The sequence below is a fragment of the Dermacentor variabilis genome, chromosome 5, assembly GCF_050947875.1.
Source record: "Dermacentor variabilis isolate Ectoservices chromosome 5, ASM5094787v1, whole genome shotgun sequence".
Taxonomy (NCBI): Eukaryota; Metazoa; Arthropoda; class Arachnida; order Ixodida; family Ixodidae; genus Dermacentor; species Dermacentor variabilis.
This window is the reverse complement of record NC_134572.1, coordinates 132,085,178-132,108,988: the sequence shown is the minus strand read 5'-3', so window position 1 is coordinate 132,108,988 and position 23,811 is coordinate 132,085,178. Positions and strand designations below refer to the sequence as shown.

Sequence of the window (23,811 nt, the reverse complement as noted above, 5' to 3'; positions counted from 1 at the left end):
AATCGAGGATTCCGACAATATATTCCACCTAACGAACTGATAAGATATACTGTACCGGCATTTTATCAGGGATGGCGGGCATACTAATCACGTTTCTCATAATCCGAGTCGACTGACTGATTTCGAAGTACCATGCTATTGGTAACTTTTACTCGCAACTAAATTTATTTCCACATAGATAGAAAGAAGGTTAGCTCCGAGGCACCCCGTATACCGTGCAGAATGTGCTCAGTCATCGCGGCCGCAGTAAACGAACTAGCAAGTCATGCGCGAAGGCCAAAGACAAAGAAAGAAGGGAGATGAAAAGAAGAAGGGCAAAGAAAAAAGATGGTGCACGTAGGTATTAGAACGCACTTGCAACTATGACTTTTAAGCGCTGCCGGGTGCGCCACATAGCCGAGCACAGAGCGCGGCAAAAGAGCCAGACAACAGCGTCGCAGCAGGAATGCGACCCGAAAAGAAAAACGGTGTTAAATGTCACCAGTACAGACTGCGGCGTGTTGCCGGCCCGCCAGAGACGCTCTTGCGACGCCAGAGACAGAGAAAAAAAGGAAGAAAAAGTCATCCTCGCGGCCGCCGCGGATAATAAGGCGAAACATGCATCAGCAAGAAGCGCTTCGCACATGGCAACAGACGAACAAGATGAGATGTGAAAAAAAGAAGAAACACGAAAAGATCAGAAGGCATCTTCCGTCTCCTATACAGTGTGTATGTCCGTAGTGCAGGCACCTGAACGTAAGACACAGGGAGAGAGACAAAGATAGAGAAAGACAGAGAGAGAGATGTAGCAAAGCAGCCTTAGAGGCAGAATAAAGAGAACTAAGGCTTCCAAAATGTTACCCTATCAACCGAACCATTTATTAAAGGCACCCGTAAGGACACAATCGCGTAACCTTGTATTAGTGAACTACGCTTCTGCAGCCGCAATATAGCCGCTCTTATACTGAGAAGAGCTTAGGCACAACGACACACACACACACACACACACACACACACACACACACACACACACACACACACACACACACACACACACACACACACACACACACACACACACACGCACGCACGCACACACACACACACACACACACACACACACGCACACACACACACACACGCACGCACGCACGCACGCACACACACACACACACACACACACATACACACACACACACGTACACGCACGCACACACACGCACACACACGTACACGCACGCACGCACGCACACACACAACGATGGTGTAGAGCATCGAACGCGTACTGCGAAGCCGTGGGATCGTTCCTCACCTGCGGTACTTACAAATTGAATTTTAAGAAATGACACATTAATGGGAATGAAAGTGGATGGAAAAACAACTTGCCGCAGGCAGGGAACGATCCCACGTCTTCGCATTACGCGTTCGATACTCTACCATCGTTATATGTGTGTGCGTGTGTTTGTGTGTGTGTCGGGACTCCTCTCACGATAAGAGCGCCTATATATATTGCTGTTGCAGAAGCCTAGTTTACTAATAAAAGGTTACGCGATTGTGCTCGTAAGGGTGTGTTTAATGAATGGTTATATATATATATATATATATATATATATATATATATATATATATATATATATGTATACTTACATTTATTTTTCCCTAAATTGTGTCAGTCGGCGCACCTGTTAGCGACTGACAAATCCGAAGTGTGTGTGTGTGTGTGTGTGTGTGTGTGTGTGTGTGTGTGTGTGTGTGTGTGTGTGTGTGTGTGTGTGTGTGTGTGTGTGTGTGTGTGTGTGTATGTGTGTGTAAATACAAATTGAGACAACGACACATTGATAGCTCTCGCATTAGCTTGCTGTGACGTCTTGAAGCTGGACAGAGTTTAGTCAGGTATTAACTGTTCTTTTTTTTTTCGTAAAAGAGGACTACATTGTATTCGAAAGGAACCAAAGGCTCAGTCTAAAGCAGCTTTCTATAAATTCGTCGTCGTCGTACTTTGAAATACATTGGAGCTCGTGACGTCACACTAACACATCGGCGCGAAATTTAGAAAATGGAGAAGTTGACCTTGGTTTTTCTAATGATAAAATGTTTACCGCCAACTGAACAAGAATGGTGTTTTGAAACGATAAGTTATCCGTATAAATTTATTTATTGTCTCTTCTTTGATGCTGCTTTAACAGGATATGACCCTGACAATTTATAGTCTGCGACTTCCGTTGCAAGTAACTATGCCCACGATCTCCAACGAATGTTGCCTAACACTCTTGGATAATCCTGAATTGGTACGCAGCATGATGTTATCGTTAAAGAAAGCTTTTTCAGAAAAGTACTCGAAGAGATATCGTTGGCGATGACGCATTGACATTACCGCAACAATTCCTCGTTACGCTGGATTTCGACAGCGCCTGTTGGAAGCGGGTTGCTGTTTGTTTGTCGATGGCGAAAGAGCATCACATTTTAGTGGAGATTAAGCAAAATTCAGAGATGCTTACCGCTGTAAAAGAACTGTCCAAATGGGTGACGGTTACGTGAAATCCGCGACGTCAAACCGATTGACGCAATGAACGCGGAAATTTGAACGCGAAATTCAGGCATGATAGCTTGCCCTTTATTTTTACCCAACAGTACATCACTTCCTCCAAAGCGAAGCAAGTTTTGAAGAATGCTGTACCAGTGTAAACTGACCTAACCGTTCTCTTTAAAAGACATGTTAGCTTATAGTTTGATCGGTTGGAAATGTTAGATCACAAATGTTAAGGGAGATAAATACATTTTAGCGCCCTTAAGAAAATGAGAGAAATGTTAGAGACAAGCGTGCAGACATATGTGCAGACACCATGCGACCTGGCCAGCTGATGGGACAGAGAAAAACGAAATGGACTCCTCGTCGTGCGTTAGCAGGAGCAGAAGAGCGTACGCTACATGCATGCGTGTTCTGCAGTGCAGAAAAGACGCATTACATCTGTCTATCCTACTTGATACCCCCCCCCTCTCTCTCTCTACACCCGATTTATCTTTTTTGCTTCGTTCTTGCCACTTCATTCGTTCTTTCCTTCTTCTGCTCGTCATTTCCTTCTTATTATTCACGATTTCACCATCGTCTTCCTGAAGGTACACACGAGTTCCAGCTCGAAGAAAGGCAAAACGTTACATTTGCCGGCGCGAATTTCACTTATTTTCTTCCCATCTTTTCTTGTTTCGCGTTGGTTTCTTCTGTGCTTCCTCCCTTCCACTGACTTTGCCTTCGTCTACGCGGAACACAGCTGTGTCGGCTTTCGGCGTGAGAACAGCGAAGAGAAATAAGCGAACGCGTCTCAGCGCATACAATTGCAACACCAACTGCGCGTATCCACTCCAAGCAGTGCGAGGCAACAATAGACGCCACGCAGCTGCGGGTTCGAGCGCGCGCGATCCGCTCGGAGCCCCGCGTCCCCAGACAGGCGTGCGGCCATGTATGCGCGGAATCGCGAAGAGGAGTCACGTGGTACAGAGCGGCTGTTCCAACGTTGCGCCGAGCAGGCTAGCACAGACGTAGTAATCGCGGCACCTGAAGCGATGAAGACAGGGAGACGATGGAGAAGGACATTCTGCGTGTGCAAGAACGCTATTGAAAAGGCGGGCGTAAAACGTATACAAATATTAAAAAGAAAAAAAAAATGATGAAGGACGACGTTGGAGGAACAAGAAGGAAGTACATTCTTCTGAACTTGCTCGAATAGAGAAAATAGGGGGACGGCACTCTAGAGCTTCCCTTTCCACTTCCCTGAACGCAGCCTTATGCTGCATAGAGTCATCCGGGACGCATGGAAGGCGAACGCAAGGACGTTTTGCAATCGTTTCGAACTACTGCATGCCTCTTCGTGGAGACGAAAGCGAAACATAGCGAGAGATAATTTATGCGCCTCCAAGCGCCTGGCGTGTAATCTCGGTTGCTTCGGGAAACTTTGGGAGGAAATTCGCTTAAATGAATGGCAGTACGAAAGAAGAGCGGTTATCTGTTAAGGCGACTGTAAATAGAAATCATCGACCAATCTCAATACTTATAGCACTTTCAAGTTTTATTTTGCGTGTCTTCAGAGAGGAAAAAGTGCTTAATGAGGCCAATTAAGGCCGTATACGTCAGTTTTCGAATTTGGCGCTCGGACACGTGGTACCAGTGACGCCATTGTGATCACGTGAATTCCATTATATTTTCGCGCTTCTTGTAAACGTTGCGGGGCTAGACCGGCTTACGTACACAGTTTTTTTTTGCAATTGGAAGGAATCGCTATTTAAGAAATAGTGGAGGTCCCTAGGTGTACGGAAATGACTACGTTATTGTCACTTGCCCTTATATCGTGTAGAATTGCGCGCGTTTGTCATAGTGTGGAACAAGTTGCACACGTAATTAATCAGCAGCACTTCTATATGCAGTTCTGCTCCTTCCGTTTTGCGAAACCGATCATCCAAGTAATTATAATATCAGGGCCAGATAGCAGCTGGCGTGAATATGCTAAGCACTTCTTTCTCTTCGTGTGCTGAGTCCAATACAATTAACTTGCACGTTACGAGCTTGAAGCGTTGCTTGTTGATGAATTCACCATACTTAATATATACCGATTGTGTTCTTTCTCAAGAAGACAAGAAATAATTGAGAATCTATGTTGGTTTATGTATCATTGATTGATCGGACATGGCTCTGCACGTCTACAAAGAAAGATGGAGCACCTTGCAATAATAAACAGGCAAAACGTACAACAAGTCCGTGAAACTTAAAACGATCTCACGGGCACTCGTAGGGGAACAGTGTACACTTTGTAGCAATATTTTTAACCAGCCTCTGTCTTATAGAAACGTACTCGCCAAGAGGCTCTTCACAACAGCGGTTGAGATTACCAGTGCAGAAAGAGAGAAAAGTGGGCAAAGAGAAGAGAAAGAAAGAAGGCGAGGATTAGAGATTGGAGGAAGAAAGGAAGGAAATAAGGAAAGAAGGAAGAAAAGAAAGAAAGGAAGAAAGAAAGAACGAGGGAAGCAAGGGAAGTAGAAAGGAAGGAGAAAAGAAGAAATGAGGGGAAAGGAAGGAAGGAAGTTAGGTAGTAGGGAAAGAATGAAAGAGAGAAGGAATTAAGAAAAAAGGGAAGGCAAAAAAAAACTAGGAAGGAAAACAAGAGCGAAGGAAGAAAGAAAAAAGAAACGAAAGATGGCAGGAAGTACGGAACAAACTAAATTCTTGGGTTTTACGTGCGAATTAAACACGATACGATTATGAGGCACGCCGTAGTGGGGGACTACGGATTCATTTCGACCACCTGGGGTTCTTTAGCGTGCGCCATTATGCATGGTGCCATGGGTGTTTTTGCGTTTCGCCCCCATTGAAATGCGGCCACCGCTGGCGGGATTCGAACCGACGCCGTCGGGCTCAGCAGCGCATTGCCATATATGGTACTACCACGGCGGATAGATAGGAAGGAGAGAAACAAACAAGGTATACGAAATGGAAATAAAGGAAAGAAGGAATGAAGGAAATAATGAAAGCCATAGGTTACGAATGTTAAGGCAGTGATGAGCCCCCACGCATAGCTGCATTTGAAATCTCGCTTCTCAGAACCGTCAACCGCGTTCTGTGGCAGGTATTTACTTTGCGGCACTGTAGGGCAGCTTATTTCCTCGCACATTCTGTCCACGGTGACGTTCCTCGATCCGGCGCATTAATTCAGTATTCCCGGAATCGGGATTGTATTTTGGGTAACATGTCTTTTTCCGTTCTGCATTATTTTCCTTGGTTTCGTCGTTGGTTCTTCGAAATCATTAAATACACATTTTTTTGTCACGGCAAGGTCGGAGGTAGCACCTGCGCAGAAGAAAGTCGACGTGTTCGTCTGCTTGTTTTGCTGGCAGAAACCGCGAGAATTCTTGACTTCGTGGCTTTCGTTCTTTTTTTTTTCTCCTTTCGCGTAGGCTGGACACAATGAAAAGATATAGCGGGTGTTCCTGTAACGAAAGCGTGTCCTTACAGATAAAATAATGATTTTCAGTGATGCACCTCAAATATTTGGCACACGTAAAAATATTTCGCTCATCTAAGAACCAACGCGAACGCTAGACCAGATACTTGTTAATTAAGGACTTTGGGATGAGGCACGTAACTGTGCAATTCTTTAAACAATATACGAAGCAGAGCAGTTTGCTTTCAAAACTCGGTGGTTCGCACGAATTCAGAGAATCAAGTGTTCAGATATGCTGCTGAAAGTTTGTATGTTTTCATTCTGCGGGAAAAAAATGCGATGTAAGATAGAACATTACAGGAAGAGCACATCTGGAGTCCGTATTTTCCGGAAGTAGTTCTAGGCCTAATAATCCTAGCAGAAAAAAAATAGTTATCGTCCGAGTACGCGGCCGCTTAATTAAATTCTGCAGTTGTGCAACATGCCCCTCTAATTCAGTATTTGAAAAGGTTATAGTCAGTAGTGAAGTTATCACTATGTTATTAATCGTATCGGCAGTTCTGTTCAAGAAATTTCATGTGCACCATTGGCTATGAAGCTCGACTAACAAATTTAATAATTTTATGTCACATCTTTCATTATGTAAGTTTTTCTATAGAATATGCAGGTTTTTTTTTTCTTTAGTTTCCAGTGGCGGATAGCAGATTTCCAGTCGTCGCGCTCGATTGCTCGAAGAAGCCAACGTTACTTGACCGAAACATCGAAATGCAATATGAACTACAAAATTTCAATAAGTATGTTTGAATCTATTACTTTATGACACATATTGCGAGTTACCAATCATAACCGCTGAGATTTCAAGGCATATCTCATCGCAACAAATTCTGAGGTTGGCACTAGCGTCAAGATGTGCGCCTTCAAATTTGCCATGAGTAAGCTCCCTCGTTCCGCTTACTTCTTTACCAAAGTGCCGCTTCATGTATTGAAGCACACAAGTAACTGGAACGCCAGCGTAATGAATATCACGAAAATGGCGTCATCCTGAGAATTCGTTTCAAGCGGATAGGCACTGTGGACTCACGAGCTCAAATGCGTAAATGATTAGCAGAAAATTGAATTAGTTACATTTCGTTAATTATGCCATTATACAATTCAATTATTTTGCAAGTATAATGTCTGCCTCCTTGTTTTTTATAGTGTCCGCCTTTTGCAAGTATAATGTCCGCTAATCCAGCTCAATGTATATAATTGCGTTATCTGTCGCAAGCGATATTTAAAAAAATTGTATAGTGAGAAAAAATTTTGCAGAAACCATGGACGATGATTGTCAATGTAAGCGAATAGAACGAACGAACGAACGAACGAACGAACGAACGAACGAACGAATGAATGAATGAATGAATGAATGAATGAATGAATGAATGAATGAATGAACGAACGAACGAACGAACGAACGAACGAACGAACGAACGAACAAACGAACGAAGAAAGGAACGAAAGAACGAACGAAAGAGCGAGCGAACAAGCGTTTTCTTCGCCGAGCTCTCCACTAAACTCGCGCGCGACAGGCCCCTCCCTCCTGGCGCTCCCCTCACCTCGGTTGCGAGAGAGCACGTTCCCTTTCCCTCGGCGCCTTTGAACTTGAAGTCTGACCACCGACCACCAAGCAGCACTGCGCCGACCGCCGACCGCCGACCACCTTCCAACCACGAAAACGGGCCAAAGATGCAAAGAAAGCTATTCGCTTAAAAAAAAAAGTATATGTAATATTGCGTCACAGCTTGTTGCTGAGGTCGTTTCTAGTCACTCTCCACAGAGGTGTCGGTCCACTCCACGCACTGTGCATCTTGCAAAAAAAAAAAAATAATTCCTTAACGTACCTCACCTTTCACTGTACTCGAAGGAGCGCAGTTGATTACGGCATAGCGTGGGCTTTGTGTTCAGTATTTCCACAGAGAGTATACCAGACACGCCGAAAACCTGAATTGAAACATATTAAAATGAAATATATTACTGCCGCGTTCGTACTGCAGCGCCCAATAAGAGTTGCGCTACGGCACAATCCCTCCCCCCCATCACTTCTCTCAGTAATAAAAATGACGTATCATTTTTCTTGTAAACAAGGTGCTACCGTAATCGAAACTGCGTTGAGCCATTTTTCGTGCGCATGTTTGTGTGTGTGTGTGTAGGCACTGCCATGCTAGCCCTACGGGCACTGTATGACAAGGTGGCAGCGCCTATACATAATTAAGAGACGTACTCTCGTGTTGCAAATCGTATTGAGCGCGATAGTATACGTGTTTCGTTTTATGTAAGACTACGAGGAAGCGCCGCAAATTTCCCGAACAAACATACATGCCTTCAATTGGAAACGGACGTTCTCAGTGCTCCAACTCAGCTCTGAACACAGAATGCTGAAAAAGATGCTGCAGAAATCATTCTCAGATTGTTATCAGTGACAACTTTCTTATGTAACCCTGTTGTCTATGTCCATGCCAGCTCATGTATCGGATTAGAGAGGGCTCTTTCGATACAGAACCGGCGACAACGTTAAATAAAATAGATGTACTGTATAAGTGCGTCTTGCGCTAAGCCTTAACTGGATAACAGTGATAATACGGTGAAATCAGACATTACACTACGGTACTCCTGGCATCAGGTTACTTACATCGCCCGCACGCTGATGATGCACTGGCCTCGTGTTATCTCTGGGACGTCACGCCGCACGCGGCTTGCTTGTCGCCTGCGTCGATCAGTCAGTACCCTCTATCTTTCTCCCGCACTTTTGCTTTCTTCTCCGCCACTCCAGTTCTTGCCCTCTTTAGTTTATGGGGCTAGGACGCCGCACGTGAAACCACCACACGAGTAAAGTAGACCAAGAAAGATCCCCGCCTTAAAAAATCGCGCAACGATCGACTTCATTGCAAATTACGGCGGTTTACCGACAGATAAGTAATGTCAACTAATATAGCCTCGCACTTGTGGCGTACTTCTTCTAAAACCACAACACTGGACTCAGGAGTGCTGACAGTACGCCGGCTCAAGTGTCAGAACGAAAGCGATCAAATGACAGCGTCTCATTACTCGACAAGTACGTGTACTTTTAAGTAGGAGCTTTGGTAGACGGATTCTCGAAGGTCAGTGAAATGCCGAAATATGCTCCTGTGATTCCGTAGACGCCCAAGGTGAGAATAAATATACCGCGGGGCGTTCTACCGTCTGGCAAAGGTGTAATCCCAGTTGTGAAAATCCCGGGTGCGTCTATCTGTGCTGCTCCGTCGTGTAGATACGGGACTGCATTTCGACAAGCCTACCACGTTCACATCGCCTTAGTAAAGCAAGTAATGAAGCAAGTGCAAAATATGTAGAGACAGAAAAAAGTTGAGATAAAGTCAGAGACGAGGCGTATTTATTTATTTATTTATTTATTTATTTATTTATTTATTTATTTATTTATTTATTTATTTATTTATTTATTTATTACCTGCATCGCCAATAAGGCACTACAGCAGGAAATGTTTGAGTAACAATTCAGCAACGCAAACCAGGTTGACTCCTTGGTACATCTGTACGGTCCACGCTGCAGTTCAAGCTTCTGGGCTTATCTGCGTTAGCCTGTCATTCTCGCCAATACATACAAAACAAGTACCCGTACTCACGAGAGTTTACAAAGCAAGCACGTGTCTATAGTACCACCTGAGTACGTCCCAACTCGCGTAAGAAATGCGATCACTAAAGACCACCTGATCCCACCACGCAGTCGCAAGCAATACGAGAGGGGCCAACAAATTAGCTTTTAAGGAATGATTACTCGTCACGCACGGGTTCGAGTCTGACGTGTCAATACGTAACCGCTCGATACAAAATTGTAGCTTTCCCATCGAACATTTATTTAGTCTGATTGAATACAACAGTATGGCACATATGAGTTTCGCCACGATGGCCATTTGAATAGGGATTTGAGGTTTTCGTTTTCACATTGCCCAGGGGGGCAGCCTCAACGGAAGCATAGTCCGCGTCTCTGGTAGAATCCGAAATCTGACACCTTTGTCGGGCAACACCACCTCAAACCACATTCTCAGAAGCTATCGTGGCTAATCATGGCTGCCCTACACCAGCACCAGTTCTTTTGTTCTCCTGTGGTAACACGGGTGCAACATTGGAGCACACACAAGTAACATTTCTGAAATCTATACTGGCCTGAGCGACGGATTGTAGCATATATATAGGCATGATGGGCAGCCCAGTGTGCGCGAAGCGTTAGTGTCTCCTTCAGTGTTACCTCTTAACCCCTTCTCCTCTACATACAGGATATACAGTAAGCCACGCGCTCGTGCATGCAGATGACCTGCCTACCCTGTCCTCCAATTCTCCCTTATTCCGCCCTTTTAAAGCCCTTGTGACCCATATTTTACCTTGGCAACGACAACCGCACTGTTTTCGGGTTCAGAATTCCGGATTGCCATCCGCCCTTCGTCTGTTATTTCTTGGTGGGCAAAATTTAGAAGGAAAAAAAAAACGGAAGAAATTGTTAACATTTTGTTTCTTTTCATTCAAAAGTATGACTACATCGAAATCTACACAGATATATTTTTTATAAATGTGCAATTTAAACCTATGTCCACCGTATTTACGCCGGAGCGCGCTGTTTGCTTGGCGTTTACGGTTTGACGTTAATCGTTCAAAATTTAGACGTGTACTACCACTGACGTACGTTTGGTATACGTTATAGCCGCTTAGTGAACAGCGACATTTAGGATCATCCGTGACGCGTCCTACATTTCTAAGTGGCACTCTCTGCAGTCTCAACAGAGCTTAGTATCTGCTTTCTCATCTTTGCTTTTCTCGGAAATTGAAGCAGAAACTCTGGCATCTCCAGCTGGACGTGACAGGTGCGCCGCGATATTTGTTACTTCCAAAATAAATCGGTTGCCCACCTGTAAAATGAATGAGCTCAGCGGAGCCCAGCGTTGCTAAATTCCAAGGAAAAAACTTCGCGGGGGCGCGCGAATACATTACAAGCTCTCTGCTGAGTCAGACGCCTCTGCACACCATCTGTACAGGCAGTGATTAAACAGCGTGGGCGTCTTCGCTATATGCCTTTTGCACCTATCAAAAGTGAGAGGTATTTTTAGCCCAAAAGAAACAAAAACAACATGGCGATTCAACGTACATGTTGAAATCTACGTAAAGCGAAGCTTTAGTGAAAGGAATAATTAGATGGGGGGGGGGGGGTCTGCAACTAATGGCGATGCGTTTTTTTTATTGAAATGAAAATAAAAGACAGTGATGTAGTCACCTTATAATGATGACGGCTGCTGCTTTTCTCATAGCAGAAATAACAATATATAAAAGAAATCGTAGTACGAAAACGAAAAGAACCAACGTCACAGGGTCAGAAATTCACAGGACACAGTCGTATACATCCACGAACATATGAAAATAAACGAAAGAGGCGTGCAGTCCATTTACTTTCACGTTATGACATGTTTAATTCCGCGCAACGGTACCTTTTATGCACCACAAAGGTCACAGCTTCAATCTCATGCGAGTTTTATGCTTGTGCACTGTACACCCCTCACAGGACATATGCCGAAATGCAAACACCCACTCGGGCGGATGCACTCTAGTGTGAGACGCCTACGCAGCGAAGTCGCGAGGACGAAGGTGGCTTATGATGCTTCCCGAGGCGATGACAGTCGTCGTCACAGAGGAGCACGACACAAATCAAACAAGCTTCAAGGATTCCGTGTACATTTTGCGCCACAGTGGCACATACCCACTCCGAAGGATTGACAAAGAGGGAACACTTCCTATGGTCATGCCCGAAATTCCAAGCTGATAGCAACGCTCCCCTCGAAAATGTGCAACAAAGGGACCTCCTGCATGCGTGTCTGCAACAACTTGTGTTCCACGAAGGATCACTTATAGACCGCAAAGAAAATTGACGCCTCCTTACCGCATTCTGAAGAGAGACTGGTCTGATTGACACGTGGTGAAACACCAAAGTGATTCTATAAGAGACGCTCGGGCGGAGCAACTGCCCGCCTTGATCGCCAACCTAAACTCACCTTTTGCTAGGACTCACCACCACCACCACCATCAGTATACGCACACACCTAGTGGTTCATACAGAATGGCTAAATAAAAAAAAACGTAAATCAAGGAAACTGCTGAATATAAGGCGATATTTTATTAACAGGTCTGAGTACTTTAGAGACATTTATGGGCCGGGATTAGATGTTCATTTTGTGTATGGTAATCTATATTTTGTTGATACGCAAAGCAGAAGTGCGCTTATTGGCACCACTGTGCCGGTAAGCGCACAGGAGTTATATAAGCCCGCTCGCTGGCACTTGGATTCAGAGCGCATATACGGTTAGTTATATATATATATATATATATATATATATATATATATATATATATATATATATATATATATATATATATATATATATATATATATATATATATATATATATGCCCACAAATATATGCGCCGAAATACAACCGAAATAGCAGCGTGACAACTGCAGCCGAGCGAAATCCGGATCCGGGAGAGTATGCAATGAAAGCTTCGCTTTAAAACAGCAAAATAATGCATTTCCTCTCAATAAGCACAGGTCAATGCAAAAGTAATATTTACCAGGCTGAACAACACGAGGGTTTGAGCTACAGTTGGGGGTAGTTTAAGATTACCCTATCGAAAAAAAAAAAACTCGTATGCCCCATATCCAATATTTCCGTATGAACTTATGGGGGTCCTTCGTAAAAATGCGTGTTTCCACATATCCTATATGGTTATTATCAGTTTAGATCACCCATCTGACTGCGAAACACAACGATGCACTGCGATTGCTTTGAACCAGTTATAATAAACCACTTGGCCGTTTGCGCCTCCTCGTGCTAGTTTTCTCGCTTTCATTCCTGGTCGGTTCCATTCCTGGTCCCTTACGAAGTGGTATTGAAGATTCTTGTTACCTCTGTACCACTGGTTCCGATTGCATATGCCATGCTTCGGTGCTGATTGCTCGGCAGGCCTTGGTTTGTTCGGGTATTCTTGCGTTAAATAAGGGACTGGGAGGAACTAAAGAATGCAAATAGAACGGCCGGTATAGCCGCACATATAGTCAGCACTTCAGTTAATACGTCGGTCGCCGTAATTTGGTCAGTGCGCATTGCGAGAAAGACAGCTTGGCCTCTTTTCTGCAGGATGCATTCTGGAACGACCAGCTTCAGGAATTGGCTGGCTTCAAACTTTAACTTTAGGAACCTCTCATTGCTGTCACGTGAGCACCTTCGAGCTTGCTTGAATCGATGGATGTTCATATAAGTGCAGGAGCAGAACTGCTGCATGTTTACTCAACGCACAGTTGGCTTCGATCTTCTAAACTCAAGAATGTCTTATTTTTTATAGTCGTCATTTAGTAAGTCCCATGATGATGGACAGTGCTCGCGTAACAATAGTATTGGAAAACGCTTTACAGACAACAGGGTGATCTTTATTTCCCTGGCGAAGTCCGGATTGCGGCTTATTGAGAAAAAACAAATGACAGCAGGAGGCATAGCCACCGTTCTTCTAGCTGGAGATATTGAGCTGCCCACTAATCTCTCCACGAGATGTTGCAAGTTTTCACTTTGCGATCCCTCGAAACGGTTGTAAATTCGAGAATCATTCAATAGGAGTCATTAATGCCATGAGGCTAATCACACTGTGTCGGATAAACAGGCACTCCAGTGCTGACCTCGCTTCTGAGTTGCGTGTTTCTTTTTCTTTCTTTTTTCCCCCTTTTTTTGCTGTTGGGAGTAGGTAATCGCGATGACGTCTTTGTTTTAGCCGGAACTGTGGTATACGCAAAAGACCTTACAGAAATTATCGTTGACCATGTCTAGAATTCTTGTAGTGTGAACTAAATGTCAATCGATGTCAGTTTTCTAGTTGGAAAAAATTGTAAGGAAGTCAAGGTGTTCTATAATGATGTCAACCGAAATAATGGATTCACTTCAACGCAATTCAATTTTCCATGACCGATTGTCGCGTTTAATTATTCAGTGTTGATGTATTGAGCACAGTCGCTCAAAAGTCTGCACGCTGCGTTGCATGTCCGCCACAGCTCAGAGCCGACATCGCGGTGACTGAGAATGTAATATACGAGTACGTGACATTACTGAACGAATCCGCTTTTGATTGCTGAGCGATAGACAACGCTTCGATGTTCATAAATGGCGCACTCCGACAGCCCGCGCGAGCGTCGGTATTTGTCTGTTGACACATTTAGAACGAAACGCGCGGAGTCAAGTCGCGCGACACCAGGTGGCGCCGTCCCCCGCAAGACCAGGGGGTTAGAAAATTTGGTTGTAGTTCATTGGTTCTTTTTTTGTTTTTTTTTTCTTCTTTAGCCTAGGTAGGACATTAGGCAGTATATTAGCAAGAGCTTGGTGGCGCAACCCACCGCTCCGTTCCAAAGGGGACGGTCTATTCATTCATTCATTCATTCATTCATTCATTCATTCATTCATTCATCCGTCCGTCCGTCCGTCCGTCCATTCATAACGCTCTGTACAGAATTAAATCGGAAAGCATGGGAGGGGGAGTCGGAATGCTCAGCGACCAGGGAGCCAAATGGAAAAGAGTAAATTCAAAATGTCAAGAGCATGTTGGGTTATAATGCAGAATCTGTGGCAAGAAAACTTGTCTGGGCGTAACGTATTTGTGGACCAGAAATAACTGCAGAGAGAAGAATCAAAAGTTGGTGAAATGCCCGAGTGCTGATATCAAGGGTTTCGGGTATGATGCCGAAATTATCCTATTCAGTAGCATGAATGCGCGCATACAGGATCTAGATGGCTATACCGACAACAACGGGAAGTCAATCTTTGTGAGCAACATAACCTCGTTATTGTGAATACAGGACCTAAGTGTGAAGGGCAGATAACGTGGGAAGTTGGAAATCGGCAATCGACCATTGCAGAAGGAATTCATGATAAGTTCAAAGAAATGGTCACAAACGAGGAAGGCTATAGCAGCATAGGGAGTGACCATACAAACATCATTTCGAAAGCCGGATATGTAGTTGGGAAAGCAAGCAAGCAGCGAAGAATTGCCAGCCCAAATTTAAAAGCGGAGAAATGATAAATATAGCCACAAATGTCGAGGAAGAACTTGGCAAATGGCGAAATAAAGAGTGGGAACATAGTGAGCTTCTAAGTGTAATAACGACAGAAATACGGAAAGAGAAGCAACATGTTCGTTGGAAAGGAAAAAGGAAACCGAAAAGCTGGTGGAACAGGGGGATACGAAAAGCGATCGCCCAACGACAGAGAACATCACGAGAGAACAGGCAGGCAAAAAAGTGAAGTTGCCTCAGGATGAAGTAGACATAAAATGGGAAATATACCGGGAAAAAAATCTATGGTTCAAAGACTGGTGCAAGCAAAAATAAAAGGTGAAAGTGAATGTTGGTTGTCAGAAATACGCGAGGAGAAGAAGGGCGCACCTAAAATATTTTGGAACCACGTACATAAAATTATTAGGCAGGAATTCTGCAACAATAGAACAACGTATCCTAGACAAAGATGGAAACAAACTGGAGGGGGATACGGCATCAAATTACAATCGAAAAATAACAGCCGAATCCTTCCAAAGCAATGACGAGGTTGTGTTTGAAGAAAAAAAGCATGAAAGAGAACCATATTTATACTTTTTGTGCGCAAACAAACAGGGACGAAGAATAGGGGCAACACAAGGACGAGCGCTTTCTAACAACTGGTTTCATTTTTGAAGAACTACTTACTTAAATACCCACAGAACTGCGCGATCTAGAGAACAGAGCACGCCTACAGCGCATATGATACCCGCTGATCTGCGCGATCAAGTCAAAAGAGCAACGTCAATATTACATAATATTGACGTTGCTCTTTTGACTTGATCGCGCAGATCAGCGGGTATCATATGCGCTGTAGGCGTGCTCTGTTCTCTAGATCGCGCAGTTCTGTGGGTATTTAAGTAAGTAGTTCTTCAAAAATGAAACCAGTTGTTAGAAAGCGCTCGTCCTTGTGTTGCCCCTATTCTTCGTCCCTGTTTGTTTGCGCACAAAAAGTATAAATATGAATATGTTCCAACTAGGCCGACTCGCAGTTATGCTAAAGAGAACCAGATCGAAAAGGAGCTGGTGTTTACAAATTTCAACACGAAGAAAGCCGAAGTGAAAATTCAGAAGCGCGTAGCCACAGGGCTAGACAAGGTTCCCGTTAACCTGATTAATGAACTGGGACCAAGAAGTAAGGAAGCTCTGTTGAAAGCAGTAGAAAAAAACAACCTTAAACGATAGGCGAAGACCGGACAGTTGGCGACAAAGTAGAATTAATTTAGTTTATAAAAGTAAGGGGGAGAAATATAGAATTCACTCATATAGAGCGTTGACATTTACGTCGGTAATATACACGTTAACAATGCAGACAATTAAATTAAACTGCAAGCATGGGGAGAGAATAACGGCATATTGGAAGAACTTCACAATGGCCTCAGAATCGGTAGGCGTTTGGATGATAACTCATTTGTTCTTACTCAGTGTATTGAAGTATCCGTAGTAGAAATGAGACCCTTATGTGTGGCTATTTTAGAATTACAGGAGCGTATGACAACGTAGACCTCAACATGTTGTGGGATATTCTGGAAGAGAAAGGCTTAGGCGACGATTGTCTACAGATTTTGAGAGAGATTTGAGAACCTAGGTCCGTTTGCGTTGAATGGGAAAGGATGAGGAGCGAGGAGAAAGTTGATATCAACAGGAAATTGAGGCAGAGGTTCCCTTATCCCCACTGCGGTTTATGATGTACATGGTGAGGATGGAGAGGGCTCTAGAAGGAAGTAATATCGGGTTTAATATCTCATACAAACACGCGGGTGCAGTAACAGAGCAGTAGCTTCGAGGTTGATTTTATGCGGACGACTTTGTGTTGCTAGCTAAAAAGCAAATCGATTTGCAACATCTGGCTATACCTGTGGACAGGAAGCCGAGAATTTAGGTTCGAAATTTAACGTTAAAAAATCAGGTGTTATGGTATTCAGTGAAAACAATGAACAGACAGTGGCAATACAGAGTCAGGAAATACCTCGAGTAAAAGAATATAAAGGCCTTGGTATATGGATAAATGAAGGCAATAGATATATGGAAACACAGGAAAAAGCAATAACAGTGAAGGGGAAGAGAAATGCAGCCATAACGAAACACAGCGCTATGGACATAAAATAGGTACGAGGTGCTCCGGGGTATGTGGAAAGGTGTAATGGTTCCAGGACTTACATTTGGAAATGCGGTTGTTTGCTTGAAATCAGGGGTGCGATCAGGACTCGATGGCAACCAAAGCTCAGTGGGACGCCTCGCATTGGGCGCTCACTGGAAAACTACAAATGAATTTGTGCAGAGTGATATGGGCTGGACAAGTTTTGAAGTGAGAGAAGCTCACAGTAAAATTGATTATGAAGAGCGACTGAGGATTATGGAAGAACCTAAATGGGCTGGGAGAGCGTTGAGGTATCCGCAAAGGAAAAATATTGATTCACTTTGGAGGAAAAGAACTAGGAAGCTTACTAGCAAGTATGCGATCGGTATGGTGAGCAACATTTGAACGAAGAACGTCCAGCGGAAAGTCAGAGAAGCTAAAATATTCTCATGGGCGGCGGCAATGGAAAAGAAACTTGCTGTGAGCAACTACTTAAGAGGAAAAAAGAAATCAGGAAAGAAACAATTTGCGATAACTCAAAAGGAAGCTCAATAGTTCTTGAAGCGAAATCAGGACGCCTTAGAACACGCACCTATAAAGCGAGACATAAGAAGGAAGAAGAAGCACGTGCTTGCTGCGGTAAAGCTAGGGAAACGATGGAACATGTTTTGTTAGAGTGTGAACATATCTGCCCAGCGGTCGATTTAGGCATCTCTGGCCTCCTTGAAGCTCTTGGGTTCAGCGAGAATAGGGAGAAAGTAAACATGCCGGCAATATAGATTAGTAAGAGGCGATTGGAAGACTGGTGGAAGAGAAGTAGGCAAACGACAAACAACGGAGGCGTAATAAACTAAGTTCCCAATAGGGGTTCAGAAAGTTTGGTGATGGGAATTCCTCTTGTGGTGCTTTATTTTTCTTTTATTTAACCTAGGTAGGTCATTAGGCAATAGCTTGGTGGCGCAACCTACCGCCAGTTTCAATCGGGATTCTCGTAGCATCCATCCATCCATCCATCCATCTGCACGTACGTGCGTACGTACGTACGTACGTACGCACGTACATACACACATACATACATACATACATACATACATACATACATACATACATACATACATACATACATACATACATACATACATACATACATACATACATACATACATACATACATACATACATACATACATACATACATACATACATACATACATACATACATACTTACATACATACATACATACATACATACATACATACATACATACATACATACATAAAATTGAACATGTGTTTCGATTTCTCGTGCATGCCCGCCTTTCTGAGTAATCTTGCTCAAAGACTAGAACTATCTTATTTGCAACAGGCGATCTTTAAAAATTCTCTAAAACGTAAAAAAAAAATCATCCCCCATGACAACAATCACGGCTGTATGATTCACAACTCGAACTCTCGCGACAGAATACAGCGAGCTTCCGGTGACTCACCCGACGGCGAGAGAAGGCGCAGCGAGAAGCATTCGATATCAGGAACGCGCTCGCCTGCAGGTGTTTGTTTTTGCCGAGTGCAGTGTTGACGAAGCGAGGGCGCCCTGTGTTTGACCACGCGCGTTTCACCACACGTGAGCCAGGCGCAGTGTTGCGGGCGTCATTTCAGTAAGCTGTTAATAGGTTTATTCTTGATGCATCATGCACCATCGCGACAACCGTTCATTTTCGAAAGGACGATGCCGCAGTGGTCGCAGTAAACGCGCACCGTGACGCTCCGCAACGCCTCGTTTGTATACATACATCAGCAATGTACTGAAGCGGTATGGAAAGTAAGCAGATGTACTTGAATAACAAAACGTGGCACAGTAATTAAAAAAAGAAGGAATGGACTATAACAAATGTCCGAGATTCTTCTGTCTCCTTGTAAAAGTGGTCAGAAACATGTGTAGAGAGAGCAACGAAGAACAGGCGAATGAAAGAAGATAAATAATCTTCCCCACCTTAGTTATTCTGTTAAACAAGTGATACAGGTTCGCCGATGTCGCTCGCTCGCTCGCTCGCTGACTCACTCACTCACTCACTCACTCACTCACTCACTCACTCACTCACTCACTCACTCACTCACTCACTCACTCACTCACTCACTCACTCACTCACTCACTCACTCACTCACTCACTCACTCACTCACTCACTCATACCTTTCTCGTTTTTTTTTTTACCTCTGACCTTTTTTATCTCTATTTCACTAGAATTACAGCCCTGGCTGGAACACTGTAGGTACAAACAAAAACACTTAGATCATTGCGGTGTCGACGCGGGATCCGCATTCCAAGAATTAGCCCCTGACACGCGGACGCAGGGACTCACAATATATTTACGCCATGTTTAAGCTGTTTTGCTTTCAGGTGGCCACTTGCGCGCTTGTTCCAGGTGGCCAACAAGTGCGCAGCATGTCGTAGCCAATCTTTACGCAAGTCCACGACGGCGTTGGTTGGTTGTTGAAGTTACGGCAGGTGTGCTCCCATGGGTTGGTCCACATCTTATACAAGTTTCAGCGTAACCCATAGCAGTGGCGTATTTTCCGAAAGTGCAACCACTGCATACATGAACACCGTTGCAACTCGTCCTAATTGGAAGTAACGAGAAAATGAGAAAAGGAAACGGTGGAGAGGTTCACCCGATAAGTAACCTGTTCTTTTTTTTTTTTTTTACACTCTACGAGGGGGAATTGAGCGTAGGGATAAAAAAGTTCTGCAACACTAACATATATAATGGCAGTGTTCGCAACCAGCCCTGTTATGCACCACAGAGAAATATACGCGCCCATAGCAAACCATGCATTTATATCGGTAACCGCAATGGTGCCGCCGTGTTGCTACGCTGGGCAGGCGTGATGGTGCAAACAATTAGTTCATATAGCCAACTCTAGGGAAAAATCTCGTATGAATAAATAGCTGCACCGATGAATCAAAGGTAATCAGATTACATGCACTTATGTGGTTGCAAATGACATGTTAAAAAAAGAAGAAAAAAAAAGAGGAAACTTCGAACTCTTTATTTATTATTTCTCTGCAGGAAGTATCCAGCAAACCTACTTGCATGGTGGGCCCTCTGGCAGTGATGAGGACGTCGCTGGACGCAGCTGACGTAAAGGTGCGATTCTTTGGATCCTGCATGACTGCGTGCAGTGCCGTGGCTACCTGCAGCAGCCAGTTGTCTCTGTGCTGCATGCTACTATGGATATCGAGCCTTGGCTCGGCATATTGCGTATACCTATCACATTCAGTAATTACTTCCGCAATAGGCGTCGTCGCGCAGCAACGGAAGCAATAATTTCGCAGAACATCAGTTACATTCAGTGCAACCATGGAGAGACGACTCTGGGGAACAGTCATAGCGCGATCGCTTTATTTGTACCCCCCCCCCCCCCGAGTCGTAATGGTATACGTACGAGCCATGTGCACTGGAGGACGCACCAACACCAAGCTGAACTCGGCGAAGGCTCTCAGCTCGCCTCATAAATAACGCGCCTTGTCAGAACCTATTGGCAAACAGATAGCCCCGCAAACGGCCATACTTACGGAATAGGCTTTAACAAGCGGCGTGTGTTTGTGTGCGTACACATATATGCATGGCACTCGCGGATGCGCGACATCGTTAGCGGCGCGCGCGAGGGGGTCGAGAAGAATGCACGGAAAACGGACACGCGAACCCGCTGACCGGGCTCTTCCTGGCATGGCATACGTGATACGAGCCAGCGGCCCCGCCGAATGACTAATGGTCCCGAAAATGCCTGGCAGCCTTCCCTGACCACCACCGCCGCCACCACCGCAGCGTCGTGCCCAGATATCGCTTCCTTCACCTGTCCGCGTGCTAGCGGGCAAGGAAAAAGAAAAACGTTAACAGGAGAAGAAGGCAAAGCACTAAACGGTGGGCGCGTCTCCAGTTTCAAAGCCTCGACAGAATGGGCGCCGCGAGCGCGAGCGCACTGCGGTTTCGGACGCGCAGGCCCGAGCGCGCGCTTGACAAAATCATTAGCATAAGGACATGATGAGCACCGCCACGTATATATACTTATACATACGCCGGCGCCCCCCCTTCTTTCACCGAAGGAGCCGCGCGGCCGCTTCTTCACCGCCTCCTGTGTATTTTACCTGGCGCTTCGAAGCGGACTTCCATTCTTTTCTCGCGGACACCTTCCGCATTTTTTGAAACGCTCGGCGCAGTACCCCCCCCCCCTCCCCCTCCATCAGACGAGGCCAGCGGAGAGAAGCGAGGAAACGGGGTGTATGTAGAAATGGCCGTACACGCGTTTCTGACCGCTCGCTCGCGAGGCGTTGTGTTTAATTAGTTGTCCGCAGCGAGGAAGAGTAATGGATTCTCCCGCGCAGACCGCGAAGCTCTTGCAGCAGCGGCGGACAGCAGTAACATGGCGGGGCTCTCCGTAGCGGGGGAACATGCCAGGCGCCGTCACCGAGGAGCAAACGCTGGACAGCTCCGCGGGCTTGTTCGTGCGTGGGGAGAGCGCAATCTGTCCGGCATTTTAAGTAGCAGCAGCATCAGCAGCACGGCGAAGAAGGGATGCGATCGGCCGTGTGTGCGCCGTTCACATGGTGAGGAAGGACTTGCGAGTAACCCCGTCGCTTCTCTATACGCATTTTAGAATTCTTAACATATTTATACTTTTGTTTATTGCTGTGCCACTTGCGAAGACTGCCGCTTTGCCGATGAGCTGTTTCAATTGGCGCCCACTCCTTGGAGACCCGTAATTCGACCCCTAGAGAAATGGAGCGGCAAGATAATGAACTGGCGCGCGAGTGTCCATCGGTATCCGGGACAGCGAGTGTATAGGCAATGAATGAGATCTTGTTGGAACTGCTTTTCTGTTTAGCACACAGTCTCAATGTGGTCCTCCCTTTTCTTTGTGTGTGCGCGTATCTGCGCCTGCGTGTGTTCTTTCTTCATATTCGCTAGCCAACAGTATTCCGACGCCACCTGAAACCCGCGGTGGGAAAAAAGCAAAAAATAAGAAGGACGAGCTGTGATAAAACCACAATAAACAGCAAAAAGTATATATATATATATATATATATATATATATATATATATATATATATATATATATATATATATATATATATATATATATATATATGTGTGTGTGTGTATATATATATACACAAAGAATGGAACTTAAACTAATCTAAGGCTGCTTTCATACATCGCCGCGGCACATATTTGATGCCATGAATCATGCGTCATACACTTATGGTGTATAAACCAGTGGCAGTGTACGTCGAGTACACTGCCATATACACTGCTTCGGTGTTTCTTTTAAGCTAGTGAGCGCATAAACATACGTGCGCGTCTATCACGTTTATGCGCTTCTGCCGCGAGCAATGTGCATATCGAGCAGCGCGCCGGAGTGAGGAGACGTTGAGACGTTAACGCACGCTAACAGAAATCTGGAGTTGTGGCTGTCGACTCTTTCGGATTCGTTGGTAAGAATCTGCCAAGGTTTCTCGCTCGTAAGAAGTGTTTGTTGTTGGCCGGCCGAGCTTGCTTATATTGTGTTCATTGTCGCGAGAATCCCGTCACCTTTCTAGTGTACACAATAACCACCTTTTTCACTGGGGCCGACACATGGCAGTCCGTAACGGCGGTGTTTGTGTAGTGCGCGAAAGTAGGAGAGCATATAGGTCGCAGTTAACCAGAGAAATTATAGAAGCGGACTACATTCACAGTATATAGGTGACCGCCGCTGCAGCGTAGGCACCCCTTCCATTGCTCTGTCACGACCTGAGCGAGATTACCTGGTCGATCGCAGGGCAATCGAGGCACGTGAAGTCATCTGACTTATCAGTGATCTGCTGGCTCTGCCCATCCCCCTATTCTGTGTGGTTTCCTTGTTTGCCGCGCATGTATATATATTATGCTCGTCCGCAAATTAAGATCAGTTGGAAGTTAGCGCTCTCTACTCGTCTCTGTCCTTCCTTTTTCTACTTTCGTGCGCTACGCAAACACCACCGTTATGAACCACGACGAACTCGGCCAAGCTTGTACTTTAATACGGTGCAGTATTTTATTTTCCATAGCGGGACGCTACAGCGCTCGAATAGAAAATACGTTCGCATTCCATGCGAAGGTACTAACGCAGCCAGACCCGTAAGTAGTGTGCATCTTCGAGTAGCGCTGTGATTTAAAGTGGATGGGATTCGCATTAACCGGTCAGCAGTCGAGATCAACAAGAGATGTTTTGGAGTACTGGTGAAAAAAAAAGAAAAAAAAAGAAAGCAGGGGACAGGATCCGTTACAGGCACAAGTAACGATGCAAGGTGGGTGTATAAGTTTCAAGGAAAAGTGAATAAGATTAAGGAGATATAAACAAAATGCTTGACAGAAATGCATGTACAGTATACCTGATTAGGTCGAGCAGGCTATAGGGGAATGTTTGTCACCGCCCCTTTCAAAAGTGATGCACATAAACCACCACCACCACCATCATCATCATCATCATACATGCGTGTAAACACAAGAAGTCCGCGTACCAATAGTTATCCCTTAAAACAGCATGCCGAGGGCACAGTGACCTTTTTTTTTATGTTCATCGTACTTACACGCATGGTATAACAGCCCGTAACCTCTGTTGACTCACACAGGGGCTGTGACACATCTTGAACGT

The 23,811-nt window shown here is 44.8% G+C and overlaps 1 protein-coding gene across 2 annotated transcripts in view; it reads left to right on the top strand.

Annotated features, from left to right (window-relative positions):
* LOC142583165 (homeobox protein Hox-A1-like) overlaps positions 1-23,811 on the top strand; it is a 193,011-nt gene that overhangs the window by 87,043 nt on the left and 82,157 nt on the right. For both annotated transcript variants that reach the window (XM_075693518.1, XM_075693517.1), the window contains one exon: positions 20,205-20,282. In XM_075693518.1, the coding sequence (XP_075549633.1) occupies positions 20,229-20,282 (54 nt within the window). In that variant the 5' untranslated portion in view covers positions 20,205-20,228. The remainder of the gene's footprint in view (positions 1-20,204; positions 20,283-23,811) is intronic.